Below are 25,622 nucleotides of genomic sequence, written 5' to 3'. Positions count from 1 at the left end.
GCAAGGCCCTTCTGGACCTAAGCACCTAGCAAGGCCGATGGGCCAGTATGGTCTTCAAAGCTCTCCTGTTGGGTGAGTTCAGGGGAGCAGACCCCTGGAACTCCCCACCCCTCCAGAGGCAGGCTGCGCAGACCTGACCAGAAGAAAGGTTTGAACATCTGCTCTACCCTGAGAGGCAGAAGTTCTGGTCCTGGCTCTGGCCCCCATTCATTGTGTGATGCTGTTAAGCTCTCGGGCCTCCCTTCTCCTTTTTATAATGTGGACATGAGCCCTGTGGTCCCCCTGCATTCCATGGACGTACCAAGGCTGAAATCAGAAGGTACATATGGTAACTCTTTGGGGGGAAATGTCAATAATGTGTCACTTATGAATACAATGCAGTAGACCCAGGAAAACTCAGACCCCAAAGAGCTATCCTGTCTCCCCAACCCCAGGAAAAAAAAAAAACAACATCAGAAATCAGAACTTAGCCTCTCCAAGGTCAGATCAAGGCAGAATCCCTGAAAATCAACAAATGCTTACAAAGGGCCCATTATGCAAAAGACACCGTGCTACATGGGGGACATCAGGTAAAGAGACGTTTGTGATAACACATTCTCTGCCTTGTCCTTCTTCCACTTACTCATATTTGTAGAAGACAGGTCTCTTGGAGCACACACTGGTCTCCTCACCTTCACACATCCTACACATGGTATGTCTACAGGTCTTCTTATTTCTTTTGTCTAGAATGGTCCTCCAGCTGTGTCCTATCTAGTTGTGGGTGTTCTGTCACTCAGGGAGTCAGCAAGCTTCCTGAAGGCAGGATGGTCACTCTGCCTCAGGTCTCCCTCCAAACCCTCCCTAGGGCTGGGCACTCAGTCTGTGACTGTCAATACCTTTAAAACTCACCCAATTAGTGGGAAAGGCCAAGGACTAGGTGTCAAGAAGGCTGATCTGGAACTTGCTTTTCCTCCTCTATAGGAGAGGGTGTGTTAGGAGATCTCCCAAAAGTCTGCTCTGATACTATTAAATCAACTAGGATGTCTGTCATGGAGTTTCTGGAAATGCTGGTGGCTCCCTTTAAACTAATGCTCAGTCCTTTGAATCCTGGCTTCTTAAGGGTGAGAACCAGCTGGAACCAAGCCAAGGGTACCTGAACTGACACAACGGGGAGAGGGTAGGATGAGGTTCTCAGAGTCTCCACCTATCCTGGCAGTGTGGCCCTAACATCCACATCGTGGTCAGAATGTGATCCCCACACACACAGCACAGAGCACGGGTACCAGAGGAAGGCTGAGTCTACACACAGTCATTGTGAGACCAACTTACCAGGAGGTTCTTCGGCAGCTAGAGGAGAGGAAAAGCCATTCAGATGGGTTAATATATAGTGTAGCAGAACTTTCTGGCTTGCAACCCCTCTAGAAAAAGCCAGCATAGAGCAAGGCCAACCCTAGCCCTAAGCCCTAATGCTTTAAGATCAATTTAAAGAAAAAGATGCCATGGGTGAATAAACATATGCAGGCATATATATCAAATGCATAACACAGAAAAATATATTTACACAGACATGCCCAAGGGAGATGTTTATACTGTAATGCACATACACCCCACAAGAGTACACACATAACACACAGGCACATATGTACACACAGAACTGTTAGACCAGAAGCCAGTTTAGATAATCCTCCTAAGTCTTCCTTCTCTTCCCCACTTAAATATTTGAGTTTATGATCAGGCTCAGAGTCAGGCACAAATAGGCACTATTTGTTATTCCAAAGAATAACAGAAGCACATTAATTGTGGGAGAGTTTTTACACTTCCCACAGTCTTGAAAAACCAAGCAAATGAAAAAGAAAAAAGGAGTACGAAGGCTGAGAATCTGAATAAGATCACTAACAATGTCAATTAAGAAGACAAACATGTGATCCAACGACAGAAATTATACCTTCTTTTCCACCACCATCGGAGCACTTAGAAAAAAATTAAAAGCCACAAGCAGATCTCAATAAAGTCCAAGATAAACCTGTATCAGTCACATTCTCTGACCATAATGCAGTAAAGCTAGAAACTAATGAAAAATTTAAGGATTAAAATTCGCAAACTTTTACAAATTTAAAGGCACACTTTTTAAACCCTCCTGGGTCAAAGAGAAAACCAATCTAAAATCACAGATACTTAGCTAATACCAACAGTGACAGGGCTCTGCCCCCAAATTTGTGGGTTAGAGCAAATTTGTCCTCAAAGGAAAAAAATCAGTCTTAAGTGCTCTTGCTTTTATACAAAGGAATGAAAATAAATAATGATAGCTCAAGAAATTACAAAATGAAAAATAGGAAGACCAAAATTTGACAATGATGAGTAGAAATAAATACATTAGAAAGGAGAAGAGTAGTACAAATGATAATTAAATCTTAGAGCAAACCTTCAAAAGACCAATAAAATAAACATTTATCAAATCTACGATCTAGAAGCAGATACACCACTAAGAATGAGAAAGATCAAATAGAAATACATTATGGAGAGAATGAAAATATTCACAGATTTACTACCACCTAATCAGTGACAAAATGGGAAATGCACATGAAGCGGGAAATCTTCTAGAAGAGTACAAATTCCCAAAATTGATTCAAAAGTAATAGAAAATGAAGAGATCAGTAATCCTGAAAGTGAAAGAGCTCTCAAAGAGGTACCTCCAACACAGACATCAGTCAGGATGCTTCCTTTGGAACAAAGTTCTAGCAGTCTCTCAAAGAATAAATCACTCTTTATTACACACACACACACACACACACACACACACACACATACACACACACACACACACGCACACACGTTAATCCCATTCCTGAATAGAGACATTAAGATAATAATAGATTACAGCAGATGTGCCATGGTCAAGCTGGATTATTCCAGAATGCAGGAGTGGCTCAGCATCACTGATTAAGGAGAGAAAACCCACATGCTCATCTACAACAGAAATTTACAAACTATGGCTCACTGGCCAGCCACCTGCTTGTGTAATTTAAATACAGTCTGTGGTGGCTTTTCAGCTACAACAGCAGAGTTGAGTAGTTGAGACAGAGACCTTAAGTCCCCCAAACCTAATATACTTTCTCCCTGGCCCTTTAAGAAGAAAAAAAAAATTGATTGATTGATTGATTTAAGGGTTGGGGGGACACCAGAGCTCTATCTCATGACCCTGAGATCAAGACCATGAGTTCAATGCTTAACCACCTGTCCCACACAGGCACCCCTATTCTCTGGCCCTTTAAGAAAAATTCTGCCACCCCTGATCTATAACATGCAAATAAGAAAGGGGGAGAAAGGAATGATAAAACTTTTCAGTTATTCCTAAATGAAACTCTCAGTTCATTCATTCCCATTCACTTACTCTCATTCAATTAAGAATAAAAGGAAGCTTTCCTAGCATTTAAAAGGATATCTTAGAGTAATGTACAATGTTGTGCTACCAGAAATTCTCCCTTCTGGGCTTTTGCACATAGGGTTGCCTCTGCCAATAATTTTCATGTTGGATGTGGATATAAAAAAGCAATAAATCAGGGTGATTTATTATTATTAGCAGAGTTCAAATCCTGTCACTCCTAGCTGTGTGACCTTAGATAACTACTTAACCTCTCTGTGCCTTAATAATCTGTAAAATGATCAAATAGTACCAATTTGATAGAATTATGGTAAGAAATAAAGGAGTCAGTAAATACAAAGATTTTAAAATAGTACCTAGCACCTAAGTACAATGTCAGTATTTACTGCTATCACTGATCACGGTATTATTTCTTTGGTGTGGACCAGGTAAGCTTCTTGGCCAAGGGCTGGCTCTCTCACAAACTGCCAGCGGGAGCATAGCTGGCCATAGTCTTTTCCAGAAGGCAACCTGGTTGCATGTTTCCTCAGCCTTAGAAGTGTACACATGCTTTGAACCATTAACCTGTCCTAGAAATCTATCCAAAGAAAGTAATCATAGATATGCATAAAGATTTAACTTCATTTATTATTGTGAAAAATTGGAAACAACTTAAGTAACAATAATGAACTGTTTGGGTAAACTAAATGCCCACGTGATTAAGTATTATGCAACATTTTAGAATGATGCAATTGAAATAGATTTATTGGCATGGAAAGCTATCCACAACTGATGAGCTTAATAAAAGGTTAATTAAATGAATAATGTGATTTCATTTTAGGAAAAGGACAAAACCCCAAATGTTCATAGCAATTACCTATGAATGGCAGCATTATAAATGTTTTGTTTATTCCTTTTATTTTTGTGCATCACTCAAAATTTTCTAAATTTTCATGATGTGCATGTATTCCTTACATAATTTTAAAAATTAAAGATTTTAAAAATAAAGAACAATAGCAGGACTTCAGGAAAAAATGTCACCAAGAAAATGAAAAGAATAGGGAAAAAAATGTTTACAAATGATATATCTGAGAAGGGATTTGCAGCCAGAATATATGGAGAACTCACACAACTCAATAATAAAAAGACAAATAACCCAACCAAAAAGGAGCAGTGCATTTAAATAAACATTCCTCTAAATAAGACCAGCAGACACATAATAAGCACAGGGAAAGGTGCTCATCCTTAGCCAACAGGGAAACGTAGATCGAAACCACTGTGAGAAAACACTGCATACCCACCAGGACGGCTATCATGAAAAGTCTGATAGTAACAAGTGTTGGTAAAGCCATGGAGAAACTGGAACGCTACTGATAAGAACATAAAGGGGTACAGTCACTTTGGAAAACAATCTGGCAGTTCTTCAAAAGGCTCAACAGAGAGTTATCATATGACCCAGCAATTGTACTCCTAGTTATATAACCAAGAGAAATGAAAAGTTACATCTACACCGAAATTAGTGCAGGAATGTTCAGAGCAGCTTCATTCCTAACTGCCAAGAGGAAGAATCCAAATATCCACCAGGTGGTGAATGGATAAAGAAAATGTCATATATCCACACATTTGGCAATAAAAAGCAGTGAAGAATTGATGCACATTACAACATGGATGAACCTTGAAAACAGTAGCTGAATGAAAGAATCACAAAAGACCACATATTATATGATTTCATTTATATGAAATGTCCAGAAGAGGCAGATCTGAAACCAAAGTAGACAAATGGTCGCCTAGGACTGGGAGTGGTTGGGAAGAACTGGCAGGTGACTGCTCTTGGCTACAGGGTCTCTTTGGAGTGATAGAAACCTTCTAAAATTAGTGTCAGGTCAGTAAGCATCAGGCGTCAGTGTCAAATCAGACACAAATGGATTGAACTTGAGCATTTTGAAGATGGACAGCTACTTGACCTTGTACACCAAAGACACATCTACCAGAAAGAGAAGACAACACTTTCTCAACATAGGGACTAGAAACAAAGGAAGAGTTGAAAGTGAGTCTTGTTTTTTCCTTTTGGGAAGAGGATATAAAGGGATGTATTGTTTTAGTTACTCATTTCTTTTAATTAGAGTATACCCAAATAAATATAAAACATTTTAAGAGAATGTATTTACATGAAGGGGAAAATATACAAAACTACAATTTTCTGTTTCTGTGAGTTCTTTTTGAAATTTTTTCTCATCTATGGTCATTGTCATAGTATATATATTATTTTCTATTGTACTTTTCCCATTTAATGTTATTTTATTAAACTCTTGCAATAACTTAATATTCATTTTTCACTTAATAAATTGTATCATATATTTAACATTTCAAAAAAAACCTTCTAAAATTGATTATGGTGATGGCTGCAAAACTGTTAACATACTAAAAAATACTGAGTTTTACACTAAATAGGAACTTGTATTATATGGATTATCTCAATAGAGCTGTTAAAATAAAAAGAAACAAATGATCACATACAAGCTTATAACCTCTAAAACAACAACAAAAGCAGGAATCTTGAGTACATATTCTAAGGAAATAAGAGTTAAATTTTTTTTTAATATTTTATTTATTTATTTGACAGAGATCACAAGTGGGCAGAGAGGCAGGCAGTGAGAGAGGGAGAAGCAGGCTTCCCGCTGAGCAGAGAGCCCAATGCGGGGCTCGATCCCAGGACCCTGGGATCATGACCTGAGTTGAAGGCAGAGGCTTTAACCCACTGAGCCACCCAGGCGCCCCTAAATTATTATTTTATAAGAATAATCAAATGGTCACCGAAAAAGACCTAAATCTTAGGATACCCCGTTTTCCTCAAGAACCTCTCTCAGCTGTAATTTCCTTTTCCTTCAAAGCCCGAGGCAGGGTCCAGCAGCTGGTTCTTCCCAGCAGACACAGTTGCCGTAGACACTGGCGGTGGTTGGCCTTTCTAATTCCAGGTTACACCAGCAGGCCTGCCACTCAGTGGCTCCTGTCCCCCTCTTCTTCCTGCATCCCCCAGGCTAACGTCTTCTAATTCCACCCCTTTGGCAGACACGATACATGCAGCAGAATCATAATTTGTATACTAATTAGTTTATCTTTTTATTTTACAGTCTTCTGCTTACCCCTTTGATCTTCCCTGTTTCTACTCCCTTGCCCTTCTCTGGAAACTGTCATACTTATGGCCAACCCAACCTGGGTTTAACTCTATGCACATCTTCTCCACACAACCAAATGTGGTCAGAGGGGAAGAGCAAAGGAGTGGCTGCTCTCATTCCAAGTTCATGTCACAGCCTCAAGTGGGTCCCAGTGCTATCTATCCATCTCCCTTCAATTTCCCAGTCCTGGAATTCTCCTGTCTCCACCTTCCTATACCTTCTGCTTTTCCCTCAGACCTCCACCACCTTCTCCCTCTGCTCACTCTTGGCCAGTGACCCTGCTTCCTCCTTCTCTTGGAAAGCATAAACAATCAGAAGAGAACTTCTGCAGGCCCTCGTCAGCACCTGTACCACATCCCACCTTCCCTCCTGTCACCACATGTGCTCAGCTTGCTCCCAACCCAAGGCCAACCCCTGTACTCATGCTCTAGGTCCCATACCCCTGGTCTATTCAAGACACCACTCCATGATCCTCCTCACCCTCGCCCAGGCCACCCAACACACATCTCTACTGGGTCACTCCACTAGCATTCAAACAGGGGACACTAGTTCCCTGTCACTTAAAGAAAACTCTCTGACTTTCTCCTTTAATTCCCAACTCATTTCTTTCTCCCCTTAACAGAAAAACTTCTAGAAAGAGTTAGCTACACTTGTGTCTAATTCTTGTTTTCCTATTGTCTCTGTTCAATCAAAGTTTGTCAAGATCACCAGTAACTCCAACGATCAATTTACCGAGGACCAGGGTGATATCCTCCCCCAATCACTGGCCAAGCCTTCTCCATCTCTGCTGATTCCTCCTGGTCACCCACCCCTTGGTCATCTCAGTGCCCCAGGGCTCTGTGTTCAGACCTCTTCTCCTCTCCATCCACTCACACTCCCTGGGGTTTGCCTGGAGACTTATACATTTAAATGGCATTGATGCTGATGAATCCCATGCTGAGCCCCCTCCAGCCTAGATGACTCCTCTGAACCCCAACCCCCATTTCACATCTCCCAGTGGACATCTAATAAGCCTCAAATGTACTATGTCCAGAATCCAACTTCTGACCATCTTCCACCCACCTGCTCCTTCTAGTCTCCCTCAAGTAAATGGTAATGCCTTTCTTCCAGATGCCCAAGCCCAAAACACTGCAGTCCCCTTTGAGTCCTTTCCTCATGCCCCATGTTCAGCCCACCAGCATATCCTGTTAGTGCCACCTTCAGTACATATTCAGAATCAGACCACCTCTCCCAAATCTCTAACCCCCTGTTCCCCATCATCTGGATTATTTCCACAGTCTCCCAACTGACCTCCCTGCTTTCAGCCTTGCCTCCATATCTATCCTCAACACAACTCCCCCACAGGATGGAGCCCCTCAGCCCTCATGCAGTCCCTCCAGTGATTTGCCAACTCAATTCAGGATAAAGCCAAATCCTCTCATGATGTGGTCCCCTGACCTCCCTGATCTCATATCCTTTGTCTTTCCTCCTCATTCACGCTCATCCGCCACAATGGCCTGCTTGGTCCTCGAGCACTTCCAGCATCCCCATACTCTTGCTGGAGCACTATTCCTCCCATAGATCCACGGGGTCACTTCTCCACCTCCTTCTAGTCTTGACTCAAATGCAATCTGCTTCACCCCCCTTTCTTCACCAGATTTTAAGTCATGACCCCTCCCCCCCAGCAAATCCTATCCCCTCTTCCTTGCTTTTTCTCCCTAGCAATTACCACCATCTGACATGCCGTGTATTTTATTTCGGTATTTGTTTGTTGTGTCTCCTTCCCCATGAGGGCAGAGATCTCTATCTTTTCTAACACTCTGTCCCCAGTACTTTGAGCACTGCCTGGCACGTATTTGGAGTGCAGTAAGTACGCAATGAATATATGAATGCCTAAACAGCAGGGATGCAGGGGATATTTGCCTTTTAAATTTCTGAAGGCAGATAACATAGCTATTTAAAAAATAGTTTTAAGAGAATGTTTTGTCCAGCTAGTTTTCCCACCCTCTCCAGAGGAGATGAAAATGTAGAGGGGGAGAGGAAGAACTAACTAGAGATTTGTGATGGTTTCAATGAGGCACACCCACAACTTGGCCCCCAGGTTAGCTCCAAAGTTTATATGGGAGAGACCCTTCCATAGCTCTGGGGATCAAGTAAACAGCGGCCCAGAAGTTGCCAGAGGAATGCGGACATGAGGCACTTGTCAGAGATGGCTGCATGGGCATCATGGGAGAGAGAGCCAGAGAGCCTTCTGCATTTCCTATAGACCCCAGAGTGTCATGAAAGAGTGGCCAAATTGTATCATGCTTCCCAGAAGGGCTTGAAAATTAGTCAAGAGAGAGAGAGCCAGGGGATCTAAAAGGGTCATGTGGCCAAGATAACAAGCTATTGTCTATGTGGTTCATGGGCCCAGAAATCAGCAGGCCTACAGACAGGCAGACACATACTGGTGACCAAGGGTCTCTGCCTGTGGAGGTCATGACATTCTGGAAGCCCATCCAGAATCTAACTGCCTCCCAGGGGTATGGACAAGGAGGAAAAGCTGAAAAATGACTCAGCTTAAACCTGAACTACTGAAGGATACTATGGCTTTTCTGTCATCAGGAAAAATGTGAGCTCAAAAAGGAGATTAAGTTGAATTAGAGGAAAATAAAGTTATGTTTTTAACACACTCACAGATGTGACTTGAAAATACCATTCCTGCTAGTTTATTAATTTGGCTTCTGATAGAGTTATTTCAAGCCTACTTCTTCCTTGTCTTCCTCAGAAGGTCCAAGAATAAGTTTGCACACCCAGAAAAATGAGCCCCACAGAAACAGAACAACCCTTCTAGTCTTAACCCTAGTGTGTCAAAGCCAGCCCCCCTCCCCGCCGATGTCAGAGGAATCCCATCATCCAAAACTCCAGTAGGGTAATGGTTATATGTTCTCAAACTCCAAGTGTGCTCTTGACCTCATTTTGCAATAGCCAAGCATCTAGTCTTGGAACATGGCAAGGAGGAGAAACAAATGTAAAAGGCTTGATTTGCTAAGTGTCACCTTGGGCTTTAGCAAGAAGTCTGGCCATTAAAACATTATATCCTCATACCCAAAGTTCAAGGCCCTTCATGATTCAGCCAGTCAAACAAGTAAGTCTGATCAAGGCACGGACTAGCAGCCTCTCCAATTTCAACTAATAGCCAGCACTCAGTTCTTGACCAACCAGAGCCATGTAACAAAGACATGCTTCTCTGGGCCTGATCCAGTGTAATGGGCACCCTAATCCCTCTGAAGACCCAAATCAGCATAGCATACACTGAACATTTAATCTTACATTCTCATTCAGTGGGTCTAACACATTTCATGAATACAGACAGAAAATTGACAACAATAATTCTAAGCCTGACTTTCTGTTAAGTAAGGAAAGTTGAGGGTGGGCAGGAGGTCTCGCTTGTATTCTCTCCCAGGATGACCACTCGAATCAAAGAGAAAAGTTCCCAGTCGAATCCATTAGTCACCGAAGCTACAATGTTAAACTTTGCTTGGGTCACTGTATGGAACTACTCAAACCCACTTCTAAAAAAAAAGTCGATTTTTTAAAAATATGGGACGCCTGGGTGGCTCAGTTGGTTAAGCAGCTGCCTTCGGCTCAGGTCATGATCCCAGCGTGCTGGGATCGAGTCCCACATCGGGCTCCTTGCTCATCGGGGAGCCTGCTTCTCCCTCTGCCTCTGCCTGCCATTCTGTCTGCCTGTGCTTGCTCTCTCTCCCTCTCTCTCTCTCTGACAAATAAATAAATAAAATCTTTAAAAAATAATAATAATAATTTTAAGCAGGACTTCATTACCTACATCAATCCAGAGGTAGATATCCTAGACTGTGTTGAAAGTGGTTTCTCTCATAGCACAAATCATTATCATTAAGAGGGTAATAATATAACCCAACACTGAGATTATGGTGGCTATAGGTTGATGTGTACAAAGAGACTTTAGGACCTGTAAAGTTTATCATAATCAATATCCTTGTTGATACTGTCAACATCGTCAGTCCAATCCCCAATACCACTGCCCTAGAACTCAACATCTGCATAAGTAGAATAATGATATGATGCCTCTCATTCTTTTTTTTTTAGATTTTATTTACTTATTTCACAGACAGAGATCACAAATAGGCAGAGAGGGAGGCAGAGAGAGAGGGGGAAGCAGGCTCCCTGCCAAGCAGAGAGCCCAACTCAGGGCTAGATCCCAGGACCCTGGGATCATGACCTGAGCCAAAGGCAGAGGCTTTAACCCACTGAGCCACCCAGGAACACCTCATTCTTTAATTAATGTCTAAGTTTTAAGCAATGGAGACTGTTTGCTCATACATGCACAAATATAAACACAGACACAACATACGAGTACTTACGCCTACATGGAGACCAGATAAACCCCCAAACATGTAAGCACCCCAATTTCCAACCTACCCTACCCCATTCATACTAAACTTCTCATGCCCCCCAAACCCACACAAACACATGCCCACAGCCAGCTACCATGTTGATTCAGCAGAACTCGACATACTCACAACAAAAATCACTTAATCATTTCCACAAGCAGAACACTGGGCTTTCAAGCTCTTGTTGATACTCCCTATTGTCCTGCCTCTGTGTCTGCTGTAGAGATCATCACTGTGCTCAATCTGACTTCAAGCTGGACCAGCAGAGGTGGGAGGGAAGGGAAGACCTTTAACCAAAATGCTGAATTGCTTCCAAAAGGCCCAGTGAGAAAGTGTGCCTGGAATCTAGCAAAGTCAAGCAGATGGTGAGCAAAGAAGGGTCAGGACCTGATAATCTGATGACTGGCCTGTTCCAGATGGGAGACACAAGTCGGGTGGGGAACCTCTGGGGAAGGCCAGCTTCCTAGCCCTCTCCCAGTTCTGGCGCCTAAGGTAGATAAGACACAGGAGCTCATGACTTGGTCCTCTGAGGCTAGGGTGAGCACTTACACCCAAACAGAAAGTACAGAGGAATGGGATCTGCCCAGTAAGGCGAATGAAAGAAGACCCCATCAGGTATTCTCACCGATGAAGACAGCAATGAGACATCATGAATTCAGAATTTGTGATGATTCCAACAGGGCCTGGGCAAAAGCTTTCCTTACCTTCTTCATTCTGCTTATATAGACAGTTTTGCTTAGCAAGAGTTCCAACAATCTACTTAAGAGAAGAACTATTTTTGAAGGCTTTCCCGGGACTGCTGAAGTATTCATCAAACTACAGACACTAATCTTAGCTATCGTAAATTCAATTTTAAAAGTATTTTGGGGGAGCCTACTATGTGCCAAAGTCAACCTACTTTCTAGTTACTGTGTGCATTTTCATACACAAAATCACATTACTTTTCAAATATTTTCTATTTTGAACTTGCTTCTACTTCGGTCTGGCTTCCCCATCCTTCAGTTAATGTCAGAGAGGTGTTAAAAGACACTGGTTTGTTTAATAAGCTTCAGTGAGCATCCTCGGGGCACTGGAGTGGAGAGGGGGAGATGTTTACTTAGCCATGAGCACTGTACCAAGTTTCAAGCACTGTCCTGACCCAGGCTACAGGGTGGGGGGGGGGCAGGCAGGGACAGGACAGTTAGGGATAGGAAGGCAGGCAATGAGACCAATAAGACCTCAGAGGGAACGTCTGGTCCTTCAGATTTCCGCAGAAAGCTGAGCATTTTGCCACTGAAAAGAGATGAATCCTTTTCCTCTGGATGGGAAAACAGGTCCCTCACGGACCAGGGAAAGACCTTTCAGGAAGAGGAGAGGATATGGCGGGGTGGAGGCGGACACAAGGAGGGCTGGTTGAAGGGGGCTGGGGCCTCCTCCTGTCTGATGAGGCCCTGGAGTTTGCCAGACAAGTTTCACCCCAGGCTGTCCCCCCTGCAGTGTGCATCGAGGGAGGAGGGGTGCACCCCCGAGGAGACCACAGGAATGCCAAGCAGGGGAAAGGCGCCCGGAGCCAAGGGCTCCGGCAACAAGGATCCAATATCGGCGGGTGACTCCAGCCCCCGTAACAGGAGAGACCGTAAAGTATGTGCTCTGCTTCCCAACCAGCAAACACAGCAAATAACCAATTACTCCAAATAGCTAACAGATTTCGGCTCTGATTTCCCTCCCCTTGCCTCCCCTGTGCCTTCACTTGTCATTTGATGGGCGATTTGTATTTGCTCTGAGAAAATGAGAGAAGGAATGACTCACAAAGGAAGGTCCAGATTACACGCAGTGACAGGCATCAAACCTCCCTCATCAGAACTAATGGGAGTGGGGGGAGGCCAGGCTGCACTGGCAACACATCTGAACCAGAGATATTTTTAAAGAAGTACAGTTTTGGACTTTCAAACACATACAGTAATTCTCGCTGAACCAATATTGCCAAGTACATGTCCTTAGGAAACTGACTTCAGGGAGAAGATAGGTATCCTCCTAATTAGCACATCTGCTAGATACCAAAGTACAGGGGAAACCTTTTGTGTTATTTAAGTTAAAATACTCCTCCTCAAAGACTCAAGTTCAGAGGTGCAACTGTGAAGTTCTGAAACAAACAGCCTCAGATGCCTTCTGGAAATGCTTCCTCACTTGGGAGCCACACCCTGTAATTGATTCCTTTGCTCAAAAAAAACCTTTGCTTCAAAGTCTTGGGATAAATTGTTGTCAGTATTCATGAGCTGCAATGAGGCATTCCCCCAAAACTTGGAATTAAGGGAAATAGGGCTGCCCTCGGAGAATTAGACCGTGAAATCAATGCAGAGTGGTTCAGAGCAAGGACAGGCAAAAATCACCTCAAAGCAGAATAGTGGCTCTTACACTAAGCCTTAACCCTAAATGGGTAAGTTGTCTTAATATATCTAGAGAAAGAATATGTCAGTGAAGAAAAGGAATTGACCAGTCCCACAAATACAAGAGTAAGGGAAGGTTGGCTGCTGACAGTCGTGCACATCAGAGCCCTCGGGATGGTCCGGACCTTTGGAGATGGAGGGATCTGTCCATCTCAGTCAGCTGCCACTAAATTTCAAGTCACAGAATGATCTCTCCTCATTCTGATTCCTTACTCATCTGCAATCACAACTGGGCTTCCCAATTGCTGAACCTGTAAGAATCATGGGCTGGGCCACAACCCAGGGTCATGTCCCCTGGGCAGAAGTATTTCTCACTGTAAACTCATAAACTGGCAACCTCAGTTTGAGACTTGAAGAATGAATACCTAACCCTAAGCTCATCAGCAGTCCAAACCCACAAGAATGAGGATCTACCCACAATACTGTAGAAACTTCCCAAAGAACACTCCTGCTTGCTCTCCTCTACTTCAGAAACTCCTTACATAGAGGTCGATAGGTGAGGACCATGACCCTGACCTAGTCAGCTAACACAGAGCTGCCACAACAAACAGAAAACAAGCTCTTCCGTCCCATGAAAAAGCCTCTGTTTCTGCTTTCCTTCTTAGTTCTCCTACCCTGCTGGATTCCTACTGAGCAAGGTAAAAATATAACAATCTGGGACTGTTTTTTTCTTCCTTTTCTAAAATCTTGAGATTAGAAGGGGTTCCTTGCACTAAGAGACAGAACCATCTGAGCTGTCAGTACTTGACAAGCAAGGACTTCCCTCTGTAAGGACAGAGAGAAAGAAGAGAATAAGGTTCAAAAGAAGGGGAGCGATATGAGGACTAAGACAAGTGTTAGGTTAAAGAATTGAGTAAAAGACAGAAGAAAACAAATGACTACTTTATGTTTGCAGAAAGTCTTAAGAGGATATACAAAGTTAGAGTATGAGTCCTGAAGGACATATAACCTTCAGGAAGACAAATACGACTGTCAAATGCAAAACAATAATAGAGACATCGATTTCTAGCAAAACGACAAACAAGAGGGCCAGAAAGTCTTCAAGAACACCTAAATTAACAGATAAGATGTCTTTAAATCCTTTTTAAATGCATGCCTGCACTGATGGGAATGTAAAGAAAATCCTTGGGGGCAAATGAGAAAGCAAAAATCCAGAGAAATAAGGAGCCAAAAGGCAAGCTAACTGTGGGGCCAATAAAGCCCAAGCCAAATGTTTAGTTTTAGTGAATCTGGGTTTGTAGCATTTCCAGGCATCTGGTCAAGTAAACACATATCCTTTGTGAAAGAATTTAACTTTCATGCAGGCCTCAAAGAACTCTCAGGTAAAGTTCCAAGGAACATGAGTTCACAATCGGAAATACCATAAAACATAAGGAACAAGGCACCATGAGCAAGAGTCAGCTAGAAACGCCAACTACATATCAGACCCATTAAGACAACAGGAAACAGAACTGTCAGAAATAAGACTTTTTTAAAAAAGCTGTTTAAAAAAGCCACTAAAAATTATGACAAAGGAGCAAGAGATTTTTAAAAATAAGTAAGCTAATTGCAGGGGGTGGGGACAGAAGAACTTTTCAAGCCAAAAATATAATACTTAAGACTGAAACTCAATAGGTGGGGTCAAATAGCCTTAGAAACAATGGAAGACTTAATGAACTAGAAGATCTATCTTCAGAAATTAGCCAGAGTGCAATACAAAGAAACAATAATATGAAAGAACGTTGAACTAACATGGAGAACAAAGAAGGTCCATCATAAGTTCCAGAAGGAAATGATAGAGAGAATGTAATGTTTAAAGAGACAGTGGTAGAGAACTACCAGAACTAATTAAAAGATGGGGAAAATAAAACAAAAAAAAAACAGTTCTCAGATTTAGGAAGACAATAGCACAATGGAAGCCAGAAGATAGTAAATTAGTCCCTTCAAAGTGCTGATAGAAAATAAGTGTCAGTAAAATTAGTATTTCCAAAATAAGGGCGAAATAAAAATATTTTCAAGCAATAATTTAAAAGTAAGAAAGTTTACAATGAATTGATCCTAATTATAGGAATTTCTATAAGCTCTACTTCAGGAAGAAAGGAGATGACCCAGGAGGGAAAAGACTGACACACAAAACCAAGTAGTAAATGTGGGTATAGCTAACAGAAAATGGGCTACTTTAAAAAATGATATTGTTTTTTTAAATGACACTTATTTATGAGGTAAAACTAAAATACTGAACAGAAGTTTGAAAATTGGTATGTGATTGGAATTTAAGAAATCTAAGTTCCTTGTGACATTCTGGAGGAAGTTATAAATATTAATTAGACTTGGACTTTGCATGATAAAGTTTCTATACTATCCCTTAAGGAATAGAAACAATGTATAGCTTTGAAACTGAAAAGGAAAGAAGGAACGGGGAAGGGAAGGTAATCTTTCAAGCTGAAAAAGAAAAAAATAAGGGCAAAAAAGGGTAGGATGAATAAAGTTAAGAAATAAGATGGAAGAAATAAATCCAAATATATCAGTAAACACAATTAATAACTAGACTCTTCAACTCTCTAGTTTAAAAAAATAATATTGCCAGAACACATAAAAGAAAAAATGGAATCCAACTATTTGCTGTTCACTAAAGAGATGCCTAAAACAAAGTCACAGAAAAGTTGAAAGTAAAATAATAAAAAAAGGTATACTAGGAAAATATTGGCCAAAAGGAAGCTGGTGTAACTATTTTAACAAGAGACAAAGCAGACAAAACAGTCTCATTAGATATTTTAAATTTAAAGTAGATATTTTAAAAGTCAAAGGAACAGAGGTTCATACACGTCATTTAAGGGTTCAATTTTCTAGGAAGATATGAAAATTCTAAAAGTGTTTGTGGCTAATAACACAGCATCAAATATGTATAGAAAAAAGATCATAAGGAGAAAATGATAAATATCAAATCAAAGCAGGATGTTCTAATAAACCATTCTCAGAAATTAATGAACACCACATACAAAAATCAGAATAAAATAAATTTAAATAACATAATTAATAAGTCTGATCTAAAAGGACATGTTATATGTAAAACCCATTTGGAGAATAGACTTTCTTTCCAAGAAAACAGAGGATGGTTACATAAATTTATCTTGTAATAAGTCATAAAGCAAGTGTCAAGAACCATAACATACAGACCACATTCTCTGAACCATCACACAGTTAAGCTGAAACCAGTAGCAAAAAGATAACTTAAAACATAATTTAGGAACTTCCAAAACCTATTTTTAAGCAATTCAGCCACCAAAAAGAAATACAGCAGGGACGCCTGGGTGGCTCAGTTGGTTGGACGACTGCCTTTGGCTCAGGTCATGATCCTGGAGTCCCAGGATCGAGTCCCGCATCGGGCTCCCAGCTCCATGGGGAGTCTGCTTCTCCCTCTGACCTTCTCCTTGCTTATGCTCTCTCTCACTGTCTCTCTCTCAAATAAATAAATAAAATCTTTAAAAAAAAATACAGCAAAAATCAGTATATACTTAGAACTGGAAAATAACAACAACAACAACAACAACAAATTAGTCATCAAAACCTGTAGGATGCATAAAGCAGTACTTAGAGGAAAATTTATAGCCTTAAATGTTTACATGAGAAAAAGAGAAAGTCTGAAAATTGATGAACTAAGCATAGCCCTTAAGAGGTTAAAAATATAATAATTCTCCCCAAAAACAGAAGGAAGGAAATGATAAGGAAATTAACAAACTAGAAAACAAGGAAACAATAAAATATCAACAGAGCTAAAATTGGTTCTTAAAAAAGACAAAAAAAATCTGACAAATTCTAGCAAAAATAATAAATTATAATCTTAGGAATTAAAAGGAACATCAATGAAAGAAGAAAAAATGAAAAAGTAAAAGGTTATTGTGAGAAATGCTACATCAATATTTTTTAGGAAGAAATGGATCCTATAAAATATAAATCACCCAAAGGGACTCACATAGAAAAAGAAAACCTCAAAGGTCCTATAAACATTTTTCCAAATATATCAGCAGTTTAAAATTTCCCCAAGAAAAATACTTGGTCTAGATGGTTTTAGAAATGAATCTACGAAACATTCAGGCAAGAGATAATGTAAATCTTTTTTCATTCATTCAGAGATTAGAAAAAAAGTATATATGCCCCCAAGTCATTTTATAAGATTAGTATTATCTAAATACCAAAACCTGAAAAAAAAACACTATCAGAAAAAGAAACTTCTAGCCATTACCATTTATGGTAATTGATTAAAAAAAAAATCCTAAACTAAATATTTGCAAACTGAATCTAGCAATGCAGAAAGAAAATAATAATAATAATGCATCATGACCAGGACAGAGTGTTTCAGAAATGCAAAGTTACTTTAGCATTTAAAAGAAATCTCTTAATGTAATTCACCACATTAACAGATTAAACAAATTATATGATCACCTCAACAAATACATTAAAAACACTCAATAAAATTTCATATCATTCACACTAAAAACTCTTAGCTAACTAGTAATCATTCACCCAAGGCAGTAGTGGTATAACATAAAAATATTCACTTTTAAATTAGAGCAGATAAGAATACTCTATCATCAGTTACATAGAATATTAAACTGAAGGTCCTAGACAGTGCAATAAGATAAGAAAAGGAAATAATAAAAAAGAAATAGAAATTAGAAGTACACAGAAGAATCAATCAAAACCATGATTAATCATAAATTATATGAGACTACACGGAAAAACCCAGAAAATCATCAAATCAGTAGAATTAATATGAGAGTATAGCAAAGTTTCTGAATATAATATCAATACATGAGGATAAATTTCATTTATATACAAGCAAAAAATTATTAGAAAATGTACATTTAAAAATACAAGTAAAAATAACAATGAAGCACAAAAATAGCCAGAACTAAATTTAATAAAATTTGTACCAGAGTTTTTTGGAGAAAATTATAAAAGTATATTGAAAAACATTAAAGAATACCTAAATAAATGGAGAGCTTTATCATGTCCGTGTTTAGCAATATTATAAAAACATTCTCCATAAATTGATTCAGAAATTCACTCAATCACAAATCACAACAGTTTTTCTAAAGAAGTTGACAAGCTAATTCTAAAATCTAGATGGAAAAGCAAAGGATAGGGTGTCTGGATGGATCAGTGGGTTAAAGCCTCTGCCTTTGGCTCAGGTCATGATCCCAGGGTCCTGGGATTGAGCCCCACATCGGGCTCTCTGCTCAGCGGGGAGCCTGCTTCCTCCTCTCTCTCTCCCTGCCTTTCTGCCTACTTGGGATCTCTGTCTGTCAAATAAACTATGGGAGTTAGGAGAAGGGAGTTGGGGTAAATTGGAAGGGGAGGTGAACAATGAGAGACTATGGACTCTGAAAAACAATCTGAAGGGTTTGAAGAGGTGGGGGGGTGGGAGGTTGGGGGAACCAGGTGGTGGGTATTAGAGAGGGCACGGATTGCATGGAGCACTGGGTGTGGTACAAAAACAATGAATACTGTTATGCTGAAAATAAATTTTAAAAAATGATTTTAAATAAAAGAAAGAAAGAAAAGAAAAGGACAAAGACAGCATGACACTTCTAAAAATGAACAAGGCTAGACTATTTCCTTTACCAGATATGAAGGCTTATTATAAAGCTATAGTGAATGAGACAGTAGAGTATTAGTACAGGAAAAGACCAATGGAACAGAATAGAGAGCCACAAACCAACCCACACTTACATAGAAACCTGATATATTACACAATTGTCCTTATAGATCAAGAAAGGATAGGACATTCCACAACAATACACATTCACTGGTTATCTACATGGGAAGAAATAAAAAGAAATCTAATCTCTATCTCACACTTTGCACACAACACAAATCAATTCCAGATGGAATAAAGACTCTAGTATGAAAAGGGCAAGATTTTAGAATTTTAGAATTTTGAGGAAAAAATGTAGATTAATATCCCCTTTTTAAAAATTGAATCTTAGAACACTGAAAAAATAAAATAAAATCTAAAAAAAAATTTTTAAACAATGCAGAGATGAGGGGAGGGCAGAGAGAGAGAGAATGAAGTGATAGCCTAAGAAATCCAAAATATATATAACAGGAATTTCAGAGGAAGAGGGCTTAAAAATGATTAGAAATTAAGGAAACTAATCTAACAGCAAGAATTTTTAAAGAGCTGATTCCTTGGATGAAAACAACCATAAAACTAAAAAAGATTAACAACATAAATCACAAAATTAGGAATGAGGATGAAAACAGAACAGATACAGAAATGTGTTCTTCTATTGTAGAAAATATACAAATTCATAATAATGTAATAAGCAATATCTGGGAACATCTAACCTACCAAACTGACAGAAGTAGAGAGTGATCAAAAAAATCCCCTTTTTGGGACGCTTGGGTGGCTCAGTTGGTTAAGCGGCTGCCTTCGGCTCAGGTCATGATCCCCGCGTCCTGGGATCGAGTCCCACATCGGGTTCCTTGCTGGGCAGGGAGCCTGCTTCTCCCTCTGCCTCTGCCTGCCACTCTGTCTGCCTGTATTCACTCTCTCTCTCTCTCTCTCTGACAAATAAATAAATAAAATCTTTAAAAAATATATCTTATAAAAAAATCCCCTTTTTCACACACACACAAAAAGTACAGGGTAGATGTATCTTATACAATTATATAAGATAGGCACTCCTGAAAAATCTAAAATTCAAAACTCATATAACATAGTACCATTTTCTGTTGTTTTTAAGATTTATTTATTTATTAGAGAGAATGAGCGCACAACTGGGGAGAGAGGCAGAGAGAATTTCAAGCAGACTCCATGCTGAGCTTGGAGCCTGATGAGGGGCTTGATATGATGGTGAGATCATGACCTGAGTCTAAATCAAGAGTCTGATACTTAACAGACTGAATCACCCAGGCACCCCACATAACACCATTAAAAAAAAAAAAAGTATCCTATTTACCAGCTAAACCATAAACACAATTCACTTGGCCACCACCTTTTAAATTACATGCTTGTTAATCATTTTTTGAATTTAGGTTGATTCACATTACTACACATTTTATACATAAAGCAAGACTACTATTTTTTTTCTGTTTACTGTTTATATCATGCAATTTCCAATGTGTGTAATTCAGATTCAAAGTGGCTTTAGTGTATTTTCAAACCTCTAAGAAATAGTAATTCTCATGCCAGAGAGACTGTTTAAGAGCACAGAAAATGAGAGAATACCTCAAAAAAAAAAATTGATGCAACTATTATTATTCAGATATCAAAACTTAGCAGAAACAACTTTAAAGTGGTACTCATTAATAGAGATACAAAAATCCTAAAAAAGTTAGAGCAAATGTAAGTCATGCTATAGACTAGAAGTTCTCACAAACTCGCCCTTCACCAGGATCAACAAACACTACCCATTCTCTCTGCTGACAATCAAAGGTACAGAGCCCGCTGAACACTGCTACACCACCAGAGCCCCCACAGAGGACCTACAAGCTTCCAAGAGTCACTGTGTTGGTTTCCAAACCCATTTATGCCAGTTGTACTAACACGGTAATTAGATCAATAAGTCAATATGACAAAAATATACACAAATTGAATTTAAAAAGAAAGGGCATCTTACCTAGAAAATGGATTTAATGATTTTTTTTAACTAATGAAAATTAAGAATGAGATTTTTAAGTTTTTATTCCAATTCCAGTTAGTGAACGTACAGCATAATATTAGTTTCAGGTGAATCACATTACAGTGATTCAAGAGGTGAATTCAAACAGATGATGGGGATTAAGGCTCGAATGTGCTGTCATGAGAACCGAGTGTTATATGGAAGTGTTGAGTCATGAGTGAGATTTTTTTAAAGGATGGGTATGGAAGGGTAAAAATGGTTAAAGGATGGGTAAAGGATGGGTGAAAATCATAAATTTTTAAAAGGACTCCACAGTCTGATTTTTCTGCAGGTATCATTCAGATCTCATCAAACTTTAGTAAACCAAAAGAAAAAAATCATAGGTTCCATTTTGGATGTGGCTTATACCAAAAGGATGACATGACACTCTCAGAGCAGATCCAAATTTAAAGAGGCCTTGGTAACATCAAGTGAATTGCATAGGAAGATACACAGACAGGGTTAGAAATGAAGTTTATGGTGTGTATGCATGGCTTTTAATCAGTCCCCATTTAATCATTGTTTTCAATTAGCCAACCAACTACCTGTCTTGATTGCACTGGGTAAGAGGACTTCAATTACAGTAAATTATAGTTCCATGACCAACTGACCAATTTGAGTTTACCCCAGGAATGTAAGACAATTACACATTGTATTAACATTGTATTAACAGAACAATAAAAAACAAAATAATCATCTTGAGAAATGCCAAATGGATATGCAGTGGATAAAATTAAACTCCTATACCTCATTTTTAAGCTATTAATAAGTGAATAATAAAGGACACAACCTTGACAAAATCAAGAATATCTGAAACCACCAATCATTACCACAATTAATGGAAAAATGGTAGAAGCTTTTCATTAGAATCAGTAACTAAACATGTTTTCTCACTTGCAGCTCAATTATCAAATGTTATTCTGCAAAGAGGGAATAAGATCTAATTATTAGAAACATAGTGACATATTTATTGCTGTTTGAAGAAAACCAGTTTACTTTCCTGGAAAACCCAACAAGATCAGTGAACAACCCTCAGAACTAGTAAAGGAGCTCACTAAAGAGTCTGTTTCAAAGTAAATAGACAAAATATCATTTCCCTATATTCTAACAATAAGCAATTAGGCCAAATCACTAAAAAAAAAAAAAAAAAAAAAAAAAAAGATATTCCATGTCGATAGCAACAAAGGCTAAATGCCAAAGACTAAATATGAAATGGATGAAATGGGGGTGACTGGGTGGATCAGTCAGTTAAGCGTCTGCCTTTGGCTCAGGTCATGATCCCAGGGTCTGGGATGGAGCCCCGCATCGGGATCCCTGCCCAGTGGGAGGCCTGCTTCTCCCTCTCCCTCTCCCACTCCCCCTGCTTGTGTTCCCACTCTCGCTGTCCCTCTCTCACTGTCTCTCTCTCTGTGTCAAATAATTTTTTTTAAGTCTTAAACATGAACTGGATTGGACCTATTTAAAGTAAACAAAAAGAACTCCTCTAAGAAACAAAAGACACTAGTGGAAATTAATACCATTAAATGTCCAATGATAGGGAGTAGTTAAAACTTTATGGATGTTCATATAGCAGAATGACATGCAACCACATTTTAAAGAATATAAAGATACAGAAAAACATCCACAATATGCTTTTCAATAAAAGAAAATGCAGATTGGAAAAAAGTACACTATGATTCCTATTTTGATTTTGTTTTTAAACAAAAGGATGCACACATGCATAAAAGATACCTAAAAATGTAAGCTCATCAAAATCTTAATGGTGTTTATTTCCAGCTGGTAGGAATACAGGTGGTTTTCACTTTCTGCTTTACCCTGTGTAGTGCTTTCTATATCTTCTTCAATGGATAAATCAGAAAAAATTAAAAATATATATTGCCTCTTTCTAGAAATCCATAAGACGTCAATACAGCAATGCCTCCTGCCGGCACCATGAACAGAATTTAACTGTTGGCAGGTCCTATCTCATAGGGCTCTCCCAGTAGCTCGGGAGCAGCTCTGGCTCTCAGCATGGGACTTTATGAGGACGTGGTGAAGGCTAACACCAAGATGACACCAAGTCCTCTTCCCCAGGGGATCCACTAAAGATGACACACCAAGCAAATCAGCCCAGTTGCAGACAGCGGGCCCCGGTAACAAGACAACCAAGGTTCCTCAGTCACCCACACTTTCTATGCCTGTGGGAAGGGCAGAGAAAATCAAGTTGCCATTGCCCACAGAATCTTCTTGTGTCCCACGTCCCAGCAGTCCAGATCTAATCTAAAGACTTCCCTGTTCCCACTGGCCCACGCCACGCCAACCAATACCTGGTCCTCGTGCCAGTAAACAGGATTAAGGTTAAACTGACAAAATACACTAAGAGATAACTCAGTGCTGTCTATTTCTGAGAATCTTCCCCTAGCTCACTCCCCATCCCTCCTCCACGACACAAGACAGGTCACTGTGTTTTTTGTTGGATCTCAGGAAATACAGTTAATCCCAAACAACACGGGTCTGAGCGGTACGGGTCCGCTAATACACAGATTTCTCCAATAAATACAGGGCTGTAAATGCATTTTCTCTTCCTGAATATTTTCCTAACAGCATTTTCTTTGCTCTAGCTTACTTTATTATAAGAATACAGTACATAATACATATGATATACAAAATAGGTGTTTATTGACTATTTATGTTATCAGTTAGGCTACCTGTCAACAGTAGGCTCTTAGTAGTCAAGGTTTTGAGGAGTCAAAAGTTAATCTGTGACTTTTCTACTGTGCAGGGGCTGGTGCCCCTAACTCCCATATTCAAGGGCCAAATGTATTTCCTTTCTTCCCCTCTCACTCCCTTTCCTCCCTTCCCTTAACTCCCTGCCCCCACCCCCAGCCCCCCAGGGAAATCAATGAGCCCACAAATAGGTAAACAATACATACATGAAGACTGGACGGAGAAGATGCCATGTTAGTGGGGGCAGAGCCCAACAGACCGTCTGCAAGCTACAAATTAAACACGCTGATTAGCAACAGGATTAGAGAAACCTCTTCAGGGAAGACTAGACAGCCCCAAGGAAGGAGAGCTCTCCAACCAGGGAGGCTATAGACGTTGTGGGAGGAACATGTGTTTTGGAGTTAGGTAAGCTTGAGTCTAAATCCTGTCCCCATTACTCTATCAGCTAGCTGTGTGACCTTGGTCAAGCCCCCTGACCTTCTGAGTCAGCATCCTTATCCAGAGAATGGGTACAAAGCCCAGCCCCCAGGGCAACAGTGAGTATGGAAGAGATGAGGGCCATGCACATCCAGCACAACTAAGGCACATGGAAGGGGCTCAGCCAATTCCCCCTCTTGCCCACTTTCTCACTGCCCTTGGCACCACTTACTCAGTGCCATTCTCACATGTCCTCCCTACTCAAACCTCCCCATCCCAGATGTAGCCCAAGCTCCCCATCATCCCTGGTGGTTTCTTCTAACAGCTGGTCCACACCAAGCCCTGCTTGGGCATGGTTCCTAAGTCTGGTTTCTGAGCCTTTTCTCTTCAAAAACAAGAGCCAGGACATCCTACGGCTTCCCCCAAGCCTGTAAAATGGGGGACTTTGAGAGTGTTCTAGTCCAACATGTCTTTGCTATCCTAGAGAAAACTTCCTGCATCTTTTTCCTGGCATCAGATCCTTGCCTGCAGTCTTCTGGTCCCAAGACTCAGTAATTTATAGGGTGAGTCCCTGGGCTTCAGGGTAGAGACAGCCTCAGGAGTCAGGACTAGAGACAGGTGACTTTTTCAGAGACTGTTGTAATGGTCCCAGAGAAGGTGATGGGGCTCTGCGTGGATGAGTACCAGTCTAGGCAGACAAAGCCAGGAGAGCCATTCCAGGCAGAGGAGATCACGAGTGCAAAGGAGCATAGAAATAAAATGCGGCACAGTCAAGAAAGCAAATGGCTCAGCCAGGGACGGCAGGCACCGGGCAGCAGGCAAATAAGGCTGGAGGGCAGAGGACACCGGCCAGGATACGAGTCCCAGGGTCAGGCCCTCTCTGGCTTTCAACCCCGAGCAGGGGGCTCCAGAAGGCTCCACAGGATGCCGAGCCCCAGGTGGCTGTCCTCTCCTTGGCAGGAAGAACCAGGGAGACACTCTCGCCTGGGGGAAGGGCAGGAGGAAGTCTGCTGGGACCCAGAGGGGAGTCTTGGAACCCACAGAGCCATCTCTCCCCTGTGAAGGGGTAATCACTGAGGGGATCCTAGCCTCCCCTAAACCAGCCTTCTGGCTGCCCAGAGCCAGAAGCATTGGCAATGGCCAGTAGGCAGCAGGCCAGGCCACTGGATGGTGCCAGGGGACGGGCCACACGTGTTAGTGGATGTGGTGTGACCCCTGGCAGAGACTGGATGAACTCCACGCAACCCCCCACCGCTGGCCGCCTCTGCCCCTCCTGCTCTCATCCTGAACCTCACAAGAGCCTTTCTTGTTATTTTTAATACAGTTTGTTTTTAGAAAGGTGAGAGGGAAACCGGCAGTTCACCAGAGCAAAAGGGAGAGAAAATAAAGCTAAACACAGTGCTCCAAAGATCTGGTCCCGCTTCCGAAATTACACGTTCCCCTTTGGGACTCGGACATAATTTGCTGCTCCAGTTCTGGGGGCACGTCGCCACCTTCACAGTGCCCCGGAGACTATA

At 40.7% G+C, this 25,622-nt stretch overlaps 1 protein-coding gene across 15 annotated transcripts in view; it reads right to left on the bottom strand.

Moving 5' to 3' along the window:
- LOC111147978 (dysferlin) overlaps positions 1-25,622 on the bottom strand; it is a 212,479-nt gene that overhangs the window by 33,290 nt on the left and 153,567 nt on the right. For 7 of the 15 annotated variants that reach the window (XM_022504295.1, XM_022504299.1, XM_022504303.1 and 4 more), the window contains one exon: positions 23,895-23,957. The exons of the other annotated variants lie outside the window; for them this stretch is intronic. In XM_022504295.1, the coding sequence (XP_022360003.1) occupies positions 23,895-23,957 (63 nt within the window). The remainder of the gene's footprint in view (positions 1-23,894; positions 23,958-25,622) is intronic. 15 annotated transcript variants of the gene reach the window in all.

Source organism: Enhydra lutris, unplaced genomic scaffold (assembly GCF_002288905.1).
Source record: "Enhydra lutris kenyoni isolate GAN:26980312 unplaced genomic scaffold, ASM228890v2 scaffoldscaffold18, whole genome shotgun sequence".
Classification (NCBI taxonomy): Eukaryota; Metazoa; Chordata; class Mammalia; order Carnivora; family Mustelidae; genus Enhydra; species Enhydra lutris.
Note: the sequence above shows the minus strand (reverse complement) of the source record. Positions and strands in the feature narration are given on the sequence as shown.